The sequence below is a fragment of the Sinocyclocheilus grahami genome, unplaced genomic scaffold (assembly GCF_001515645.1).
Source record: "Sinocyclocheilus grahami isolate Dianchi unplaced genomic scaffold, SAMN03320097.WGS_v1.1 scaffold1574.1, whole genome shotgun sequence".
In the NCBI taxonomy this organism is placed as follows: Eukaryota; Metazoa; Chordata; class Actinopteri; order Cypriniformes; family Cyprinidae; genus Sinocyclocheilus; species Sinocyclocheilus grahami.
The window spans coordinates 4,602-15,415 of record NW_015506753.1 but is presented as its reverse complement, the minus strand read 5'-3'; the positions used below and the strand labels follow the sequence as shown (position 1 = coordinate 15,415).

At 47.1% G+C, this 10,814-nt stretch overlaps 1 protein-coding gene across 1 annotated transcript in view; it reads right to left on the bottom strand.

The window, feature by feature from the left end:
* Positions 1-10,814, bottom strand: part of LOC107571271 (lysine-specific histone demethylase 1B) — a 21,048-nt gene that overhangs the window by 5,753 nt on the left and 4,481 nt on the right. Inside the window, exons 3-10 of the mRNA XM_016257587.1 lie at positions 10,254-10,375; positions 9,829-9,918; positions 8,544-8,655; positions 7,376-7,489; positions 7,262-7,300; positions 6,511-6,868; positions 6,422-6,426; positions 5,082-5,216 (exon numbers count right to left, since the gene is read on the bottom strand). Coding sequence (XP_016113073.1) covers positions 5,082-5,216; positions 6,422-6,426; positions 6,511-6,868; positions 7,262-7,300; positions 7,376-7,489; positions 8,544-8,655; positions 9,829-9,918; positions 10,254-10,375 — 975 coding nt within the window. The remainder of the gene's footprint in view (positions 1-5,081; positions 5,217-6,421; positions 6,427-6,510; positions 6,869-7,261; positions 7,301-7,375; positions 7,490-8,543; positions 8,656-9,828; positions 9,919-10,253; positions 10,376-10,814) is intronic.

Genomic DNA, 10,814 nt, shown 5'->3' with positions numbered 1-10,814 from the left:
TGCAATTTGTTAAGAGAGCATTTGGACACTCCAACAAGGAGAGCACTGCAATGATCAATTCGTGAGAAAACTAAAGAATTAATCAATTTTTTAGCAACAGAAAAGAAAAGGTCGAATACGTGCAATATTTCTAAGATGAAAAAAGGAGGTCTTTACCGTGTTCTGTACAAAAGGCTGGAATGAGTGTGTGTGTGTGTGTGTGTGTGCGCGCGCGCGTAAGTTTATGAGCGCATGCGTGCGTGAGATTGTGAGTGTGTGTGTGCGCATGTGTGTGCGAGAGTGTGAGTGCACGCATGTGTGTGTGTGTGTGAGCGTGTGTGTGAGAGCGTGAGTGCGTGTGTATGTGTGTGCGTGTGCAAGAGTGTGTGTGCGCGCGTGAGTTTATGAGTGCGTGCGTGAGATTGTGAGTGTGCGCGCGTGTGTGCGAGAGTGTGAGTGCACACGTGTGTGTGTGTGTGTGCGCGTGTGAGTGCGTGTGCAAGAGTGTGAGTGTGTGTGTATGTGTGTGCGAGTGTGAGCGAACGCATGTGTGTGAGTGTGTGCGCGTGAGTGCGTGTGTGAGATTGTGTTTATGAGTGCGTGCGTGCGATTGTGAGTGTATGTGTGTGTGAGTGTGTGTGTGAGTGCGTTTGTGTGTGTGTGAGTTTGTGTGTGTGTGGGTGGATGAGTGAGAGAGTGAGTGAGTGAGTGAGTGTGTGTGTGAGTGCGTGAGAGTGCGTGTGTGTGTGCGCATGTGTGTGCGAGAGTGTGATTGCACGCATGTGTGTGTGTGTGCGCGTGTGAGTGCGTGTGCAAGAGTGAGTTGGTGCGTGTGTGTGTGTGTGTGTGCGCGAGTGTGAGCGCACGCATGAGTGTGTGAGTGTGTGCGCGCGTGAGTGCGTGTGTGAGTGTGTTTATGAGTGCGTGCGTGAGATTGTGAGTGTGTGTGTGCACGCATGTGTGTGCGAGTGTGAGTGCACGCGTGTGTGCGCATGTGCAAGAGTGTGAGTGTGTATGTGTGTGCGAGTGTGAGCGCACGCATGTGTGTGTGAGTGTGTGTGCACGTGAGTGCATGTGTGAGAGTGTTTATGAGTGCGTGCGTGCATGAGATTGTGAGTGTGTGTGTGTGTGTGCGTATGTTGCGAGTGTGTGAGTGCACGCGTGTGTGTGTGCGCGTGTGTGTGTGCGCGTGTGCGTGTGTATGTGTGTGCGTGTGTGAGCGCACGCATGTGTGTGAGTGTGTGCGCGTGAGTGCGTGTGTGAGATTGTTTATGAGTGCGTGCGTGCGTGAGATTGTGAGTGCATGTGCGTGTGTGAGTGCGTGCCCGAAAGTGTGAGCGAGAGATTGCACGCATGTGTGTGTGAGTGTGTGTGCGCGTGAATCCGTGTATGAGTGTGTGTTTAGGAGTGTGTGCGTGCGTGAGATTGTGAGTGTATGTGTGTGTGAGTGTAAGTGCATGTGCATGTGAGTGTGTGTGTGAGTGCGTGTACGAGAGTTTGTGTGTGTGTGGGTGGATGAGTGAGAGAGTGAGTGAGTGAGTGAGTGTGTGTGTGAGTGCGTGAGTGCGTGTGAGAGAGTGAGTGCATGTGAGAGTGTGAGTGCGTGTGTGTGTGTGTGTGTGCGTGCGCATGTGTGTGCGAGAGTGTGAGTGCACGCATGTGTTTATGAGTGCGTGCGTGCATGAGATTGTGAGTGTGTGTGTGTGTGCGTATGTGTGTGCGAGAGTGTGAGTGCATGTGCGTGTGTGAGTGGGTGTGTGAGTTTGTGTGTGTGAGTGAGTGAGTGTGTGAGAGCGTGTGTGAGTGAGTGTGTGTGTGTGAGAGCGTGTGTGAGAGTGTGTATGAGAGTGTGAGTGAGAGTGTGTATGAGAGTGTGAGTGTGTGTGTGTGTGAGGGAGTGAGTGAGTGCGTGTGTGAGTGAGTGAGTGTGAGTGAGTGAGTGAGTGAGTGAGAGCGTGTGTGTGAGTGAGTGAGTGTGTGAGAGCGTGTGTGTGTGTGAGTGAGTGAGTGAGTGCGTGTGTGAGAGCGTGTGTGTGTGTGAGTGAGTGAGTGAGTGCGTGTGTGAGAGCGTGTGTGTGTGTGAGTGAGTGAGTGAGTGCGTGTGTGAGAGCGTGTGTGTGTGTGAGTGAGTGAGTGAGTGCGTGTGTGAGAGCGTGTGTGTGTGTGAGTGAGTGAGTGAGTGCGTGTGTGAGAGCGTGTGTGTGTGTGAGTGAGTGAGTGAGTGCGTGTGTGAGAGCGTGTGTGTGTGTGAGTGAGTGAGTGAGTGCGTGTGTGAGAGCGTGTGTGTGTGTGAGTGAGTGAGTGAGTGCGTGTGTGAGAGCGTGTGTGTGTGTGAGTGAGTGAGTGAGTGCGTGTGTGAGAGCGTGTGTGTGTGTGAGTGAGTGAGTGAGTGCGTGTGTGAGAGCGTGTGTGTGTGTGAGTGAGTGAGTGAGTGCGTGTGTGAGAGCGTGTGTGTGTGTGAGTGAGTGAGTGAGTGCGTGTGTGAGAGCGTGTGTGTGTGTGAGTGAGTGAGTGAGTGCGTGTGTGAGAGCGTGTGTGTGTGTGAGTGAGTGAGTGAGTGCGTGTGTGAGAGCGTGTGTGTGTGTGAGTGAGTGAGTGAGTGCGTGTGTGAGAGCGTGTGTGTGTGTGAGTGAGTGAGTGAGTGCGTGTGTGAGAGCGTGTGTGTGTGTGAGTGAGTGAGTGAGTGCGTGTGTGAGAGCGTGTGTGTGTGTGAGTGAGTGAGTGAGTGCGTGTGTGAGAGCGTGTGTGTGTGTGAGTGAGTGAGTGAGTGCGTGTGTGAGAGCGTGTGTGTGTGTGAGTGAGTGAGTGAGTGCGTGTGTGAGAGCGTGTGTGTGTGTGAGTGAGTGAGTGAGTGCGTGTGTGAGAGCGTGTGTGTGTGTGAGTGAGTGAGTGAGTGCGTGTGTGAGAGCGTGTGTGTGTGTGAGTGAGTGAGTGAGTGCGTGTGTGAGAGCGTGTGTGTGTGTGAGTGAGTGAGTGAGTGCGTGTGTGAGAGCGTGTGTGTGTGTGAGTGAGTGAGTGAGTGCGTGTGTGAGAGCGTGTGTGTGTGTGAGTGAGTGAGTGAGTGCGTGTGTGAGAGCGTGTGTGTGTGTGAGTGAGTGAGTGAGTGCGTGTGTGAGAGCGTGTGTGTGTGTGAGTGAGTGAGTGAGTGCGTGTGTGAGAGCGTGTGTGTGTGTGAGTGAGTGAGTGAGTGCGTGTGTGAGAGCGTGTGTGTGTGTGAGTGAGTGAGTGAGTGCGTGTGTGAGAGCGTGTGTGTGTGTGAGTGAGTGAGTGAGTGCGTGTGTGAGAGCGTGTGTGTGTGTGAGTGAGTGAGTGAGTGCGTGTGTGAGAGCGTGTGTGTGTGTGAGTGAGTGAGTGAGTGCGTGTGTGAGAGCGTGTGTGTGTGTGAGTGAGTGAGTGAGTGCGTGTGTGAGAGCGTGTGTGTGTGTGAGTGAGTGAGTGAGTGCGTGTGTGAGAGCGTGTGTGTGTGTGAGTGAGTGAGTGAGTGCGTGTGTGAGAGCGTGTGTGTGTGTGAGTGAGTGAGTGAGTGCGTGTGTGAGAGCGTGTGTGTGTGTGAGTGAGTGAGTGAGTGCGTGTGTGAGAGCGTGTGTGTGTGTGAGTGAGTGAGTGAGTGCGTGTGTGAGAGCGTGTGTGTGTGTGAGTGAGTGAGTGAGTGCGTGTGTGAGAGCGTGTGTGTGTGTGAGTGAGTGAGTGAGTGCGTGTGTGAGAGCGTGTGTGTGTGTGAGTGAGTGAGTGAGTGCGTGTGTGAGAGCGTGTGTGTGTGTGAGTGAGTGAGTGAGTGCGTGTGTGAGAGCGTGTGTGTGTGTGAGTGAGTGAGTGAGTGCGTGTGTGAGAGCGTGTGTGTGTGTGAGTGAGTGAGTGAGTGCGTGTGTGAGAGCGTGTGTGTGTGTGAGTGAGTGAGTGAGTGCGTGTGTGAGAGCGTGTGTGTGTGTGAGTGAGTGAGTGAGTGCGTGTGTGAGAGCGTGTGTGTGTGTGAGTGAGTGAGTGAGTGCGTGTGTGAGAGCGTGTGTGTGTGTGAGTGAGTGAGTGAGTGCGTGTGTGAGAGCGTGTGTGTGTGTGAGTGAGTGAGTGAGTGCGTGTGTGAGAGCGTGTGTGTGTGTGAGTGAGTGAGTGAGTGCGTGTGTGAGAGCGTGTGTGTGTGTGAGTGAGTGAGTGAGTGCGTGTGTGAGAGCGTGTGTGTGTGTGAGTGAGTGAGTGAGTGCGTGTGTGAGAGCGTGTGTGTGTGTGAGTGAGTGAGTGAGTGCGTGTGTGAGAGCGTGTGTGTGTGTGAGTGAGTGAGTGAGTGCGTGTGTGAGAGCGTGTGTGTGTGTGAGTGAGTGAGTGAGTGCGTGTGTGAGAGCGTGTGTGTGTGTGAGTGAGTGAGTGAGTGCGTGTGTGAGAGCGTGTGTGTGTGTGAGTGAGTGAGTGAGTGCGTGTGTGAGAGCGTGTGTGTGTGTGAGTGAGTGAGTGAGTGCGTGTGTGAGAGCGTGTGTGTGTGTGAGTGAGTGAGTGAGTGCGTGTGTGAGAGCGTGTGTGTGTGTGAGTGAGTGAGTGAGTGCGTGTGTGAGAGCGTGTGTGTGTGTGAGTGAGTGAGTGAGTGCGTGTGTGAGAGCGTGTGTGTGTGTGAGTGAGTGAGTGAGTGCGTGTGTGAGAGCGTGTGTGTGTGTGAGTGAGTGAGTGAGTGCGTGTGTGAGAGCGTGTGTGTGTGTGAGTGAGTGAGTGAGTGCGTGTGTGAGAGCGTGTGTGTGTGTGAGTGAGTGAGTGAGTGCGTGTGTGAGAGCGTGTGTGTGTGTGAGTGAGTGAGTGAGTGCGTGTGTGAGAGCGTGTGTGTGTGTGAGTGAGTGAGTGAGTGCGTGTGTGAGAGCGTGTGTGTGTGTGAGTGAGTGAGTGAGTGCGTGTGTGAGAGCGTGTGTGTGTGTGAGTGAGTGAGTGAGTGCGTGTGTGAGAGCGTGTGTGTGTGTGAGTGAGTGAGTGAGTGCGTGTGTGAGAGCGTGTGTGTGTGTGAGTGAGTGAGTGAGTGCGTGTGTGAGAGCGTGTGTGTGTGTGTGAGTGAGTGAGAGCGTGTGTGAGTGCGCGTGTGTGTGAGCGTGTCTGAGTGCGCGTGTGTGTGAGTGAGTGAGTGTTACCTGCTCACACATCAGGGCGATGGGGTTGTTCACGCAGCCGTTCACGATCTGAGCTCCGCACCCCACCGTCACGCCCAGCGATGCATCGTCCCAAACTCGTCCTCCGATTCGCTCCCTGGCCTCCAGAACCACCACCTGTCCACCAATCAGAAAACAGACCATAAAGAACAAAACACACCTTACAAAACAGACTCTTCGGCTCTTCATTCTGACTGAACGGCCAATCTATATCAATAATTTTTATTTGCAAAAACTAATGTAATTATTTGTACAGAGGTGATACCAACCAGTCCAGAATACACACACACACACAATCGATCACGGTGACAGTCACTGTTCACACTTACAAGCCAATATCTGCTGAATAAACCTCAATTACAAGAAGACACCACAGTAAACATGAACTAATATACTGTATATCAGCATACTTCATCAGTGGTTAATCACAGTACATTAAAAGGGTTACTTCACCCAAAAATGAAAATTAGTCCATAAATTACTCACCCCCGAGGCATCCTAGGTGTATATGACTTTCTTCTTTCAGACGAATCCAGTCGCAGTTATATTAAAAATTGTCTTTGATCTTTCAAGCTGTTTAATGCCACTCAGCGGGTGTTGCATTGCTTCAGTCCAAAAGAAGTTAAATAAAAAGCGCCCATCCATAAAAAAAGTGTCTCACACGGCTCCGGGGGTGAACAAAGGCCTTCTGTAGCGAATCGATGCATTTTTGTAAGAAAAATATCCATATTCAGAACGTAATAATCACTTTAATGTAGCTTGCGCTCACTGTTGCACACAGAAGCAGCTCCGGGAGCATGACGTATGAGTTCAGCGCTTTTTATTTAACTTCTTTTGGACTGAAGCAATGCAACACCCGCTGAGTGGCATTAAACAGCTTGAAAGATCAAAGACAATTTTTAATATAACTGCGACTGGATTCGTCTGAAAGAAGAAAGTCATATACACCTAGGATGCCTCGGGGGTGAGTAATTTATGGCCTAATTTTCACTTTTGGGTGAACTAACCCTTTAAGACAATTGCTTTGTATTATAAGTGCTTTGTTTAAATATGCCAATTAAGCATTAAATCTAATTAAATATGCACTAATCTGCATGAATTTCTAGAACAGAAATCTAAACATCGGTTCTCGTTTGATTTTATTGTCATATTAGAGTTAAAGGTTTTCCAGAGGAGATTTGGGATTTCTCTCTTTATCATAAATCAGAAAATACGGTCAACAGACAGATTTTCATCATGTTTTCAGGAGTAAAGTGTTGCATAAATCAGTGTGAATGAAATATGAACAAACCTTGAGAATACAGAGAGGATTAAACTGTAACGTTTGCTGTTTGTAAGAGACAAACCTCTTTAAAGATACGGATTGAGATTGAAATCTTCACACAAATAGATAAAGTGCAATAAAACAAACACTTAAATGTGTATTTCGGATGTTTTCTTTTCAAAACTGACCACTGCGTGAAGAAACCCTGGTTGGCCTGCAGTGTCTGTATTAAATCCACCTCTGTCAATAATCTGATCATGAGAGTGGATGATGAAAGCCCTGGTTGTGAACGACCGACGCTTCTGGACTCACTGTGAGGCTGAGCAGCTCGCCGTTGCTCGGGCCGCTGGTTGCCGGGGGGATGGTTGCTAGGCGAGGCAGACGGGCTCATGCCCACGCAGTCGGGGTAATAGCAGGAGAGGAACGGAGTGGCGGGACTGTCCTTAAACAGCGGCGGCAGGATGAGCATAGAGAGCCACCAGCTGTCTGTCACACCGGCCACTCGCTGATCACACAACACACACACACAGCAAACCACCAATCAGATCCTCCTGCTGCAGCTCATCCAGCCAATCACATTACAGCATGACTGCTTCACATCTGGCTAGGATGCATGCTTTTTCACACATGCAGCTGCGCATCTCAACTGGTTCTGATGCGTGACGGACAGCAGGAAAGAATAATATAACCATATATAACAACTAACCATATAATCATGCACAACTATGATAGTTTAAGCTGCTTTAGCTGTTGTGCATCCAATCAAACTATTTCCACAACACTAATTCATATGAATGGAGTCACGTCGAGCATTAGGTAGATGTTGTTTTGTGCACCGTCTGTCACGAACACATTTCAGGACATGATCTGGTGTTTTAATGTGCGCTCAGGGTTTTACCAGGTCCTCCGGCTGAGAACACGCATCACTTCCTTCCACCTGCGGAGCACAAGCACACAGACGTGAGAGAGCGCACACGCGCCAGCATCAGACGGGCCATGAAGCGCTGCTTACTTTGCTGCTGCTGAGCTTCATCCCACAGCAGTACGAGGACGCCAGCGCGGCCGACAGATGCGTGTCTTTACTCAGCTGACGCCATTTACCACAGTCTGCTTTAGTGCACTGAACCTGAGAAGCACACGATGACCAGCCACACGTCTTCAGTCATGCTGGAGAGATAAGAGACTCTACGCCTGCGGGAAACTCCACTTAACTCTACACAGTAATGTCCCCTCCATCAACACTAGTTAATGCATCAGCTAACATGAACTAATAATACATCTTTACAGCACTTATCAGAATGAGCTCATGTTAGTTCAACAAAAACACAGACTTCATCGTTCGTTCATGTTAGTAAACTTCAGGGATTGATTTTTATGTTATGATTTGTTTGGTTAAATTGTCCCTAACTGGATTCAATACAATTCACCAAAAAATCACAAGAAACAAAAACAGGTAAAAACCTTTAACATTAATACCTCACACATTAAAAAAATAAAAATAAACATGAGAACATACTTTTTTTTAACAGCTATTTTGAAATAGTTATTTTTTTTAAAATTGTGAATATTATAAAAAAATATTTCAACAATTTTTTTTATATTTTAAAGGTAAATTTAAAAAATATATATTTTATTAATTTTATTTTGTTATGAAGTTATTTTGATTTTGATTTACAGTGAAACCACCACGCTTGAGCTGATCATTTACAGCTTCAACACTTGCACCTTTCTTTGGATAAAAGCATCTGCAAAATGCATAAATGTAAATACTCTCAGAGGACATTTAAGAACCTGACATAATAAAATACATACAATAAAATTATTATTATTATTATTTTGGGTCCGTACAGCTTTAAAAAAAATAAAATAAAAACTCTTCATAACCCTAAATGAGAAATTGTCACAAAATAAAAATAAAAAAATCTTAGGTTAACCAGTATTTCTGACAACTCAATCTCGTGTTATGGGTCAAACTGACCTGCAACATACTAATATTAACAGATACAGCTCCTGACTTTGAACATGTGTTGGTATATGTTGAAATTAACATTAAACCCCAGTGACTGAGCTAATAACACAATACTCTAATAAGCATCAAAGCATTAGTTTAATCCCACTGCATGAACACGGTGGAGTTTGGAGGGCTCTGACGTTCAGCTGAAGGCTGAAGTGTTTCTCACCCAGTAGGGCAGCTCCTGGTCGGCCATGAAGGCTTTGAGGCTGGGCTCGCTCTTCCCATTGCTGGTCCAAACCCGCTTCCACGAGGAGAAGGTCTCGTAGCCGTCTTTATGACTGAGGAGCACAGACGCACGCTTAGCATTAGGGATGGACATTTTCCAAAAATACTGTATTCAAATATTTGGGCTCATAAAAAAAACTAATGTTTATTTACATTTTTTTTTTTAATAATCAAGTTTTTGTCACCATTTCAGAACAAGCTTATGATTAGGCATCATACACAACACTGGACTACAGCAACTTCACATTATATCTCAAGGTTTTCTTTTAGTTGAAAACGTGTGTAAACAAACAAAATATAAATATATATATATATATAAAGAACAAAAGTCTCGTAGCCGTCTTTATGACTGAGGAGCACAGACGCACGCTTAGCATTAGGGATGGACATTTTCCAAAAATACTGTATTCAAATATTTGGGCTCATAAAAAAAACTAATGTTTATTTACATTTTTTTTTTTAATAATCAAGTTTTTGTCACCATTTCAGAACAAGCTTATGATTAGGCATCATACACAACACTGGACTACAGCAACTTCACATTATATCTCAAGGTTTTCTTTTAGTTGAAAACGTGTGTAAACAAACTATATATATATATATATATATATAAAGAACAAAAGCACTCAATCTCAAGCAGAGCAAACTGAAAAAATAAAGCAGACCGTGCAAGTTACAGTACAGAACATACAGTCGAGTCGGCCATGTTTATCGGGTTTATATTGTTCCATAGCATGTTAATGTTGAGAAAAACAATAATATCCACATGAAAGTTGGCTCCTCAGTCTAATAACGATAAGAGCGTGCGTCGAAACAGACGGAGTTTCTTACAGCGCTGTGTGTTTTCTGTTCTTAAAGCACTCTCTCCAGGAAACTTAAAGGAAGCATATGTTCACTGATTCATTTGATCAAAAGTCATTCCATTTTGTAAGAACATTTAATAAGATAATTTTGATCAAACTAATTCCAAACGAGGCAGACGACGACATTCTGTGATCAAATACAATCAACTTGTAAACACGCTCCAGAGCGCCACCCAGTGCAGATTTATCTTAGCATTTATCATGATTCCCTGCATTTACGGCCAGCAAAGCAACACGTAGTAAAATTCGAATTGTGTTTTTACTTTCCAAATAATAATTACAGATCGAATATTCGACTATTTGTGCACACCCCTAGTTAGCATGACGCAGCAGGCATCAGCCTCGTTAGCCATCAGCACTCACCTCCTGTAGTAATGGTCAAAACACTCGTTACAGAAGTGCTCGCCGCACGACAGGTGATACCAGCGCGACGTGTAGCCGTTTCTAGCACACCTGAGGAAGACAGACGGAGCAGGAGAGCGTTTGAGTGATCATTACTATCAGTTAAACACACTCCCCTCCCATACTCAACACACACACACACACACACACACACTCTCTCACTCACTCACTCACTCACACACACTCACACACACTCACACACTCACACACTCACACACACTCACACACTCACACACTCACACACACTCACACACTCACACACTCACACACACTCACACACTCACACACTCACACACACTCACACACTCACACACTCACACACACTCACACACTCACACACTCACACACACTCACACACTCACACACTCACACACACACACACACACCTCTCAGATGCGCTGGCGAAACACATAGGGTACATCGCAGGACATCCGGATTTCTCACACTTCCTGAACTTCTTCTCCGACTGATCGTCATCTTCTCCAGGCTCTGGCACTTTCCTTCTCGTCTGAAACACAAACACACAGTCACACACACACACACACACACACACACACACATGTGTGCTTATAGGAGTCCAGTGGATGATGTGCCGCTCTTCAGCTTTCTCTCTCACCTGTGCTGCAGGTGTGCTGCTGCGGCCCCGCCCACCAGAGTCCAGCCCACCCACTGCTGCTGCTGACCGCTTCCTTCCCCGACACCGCCCGCTGCCCACTGAACACACACACCATCAATATATAAACACATGATACACAAATACCCACACACACTCTCTCTCTCACACACACACACACACACTCTCTCTCTCTCACACACACACACACACACTCTCTCTCTCTCACACACACACACACACACTCTCTCTCTCTCACACACACACACACACACTCTCTCTCTCTCACACACACACACACTCTCTCTCTCTCACACACACACACACACACACA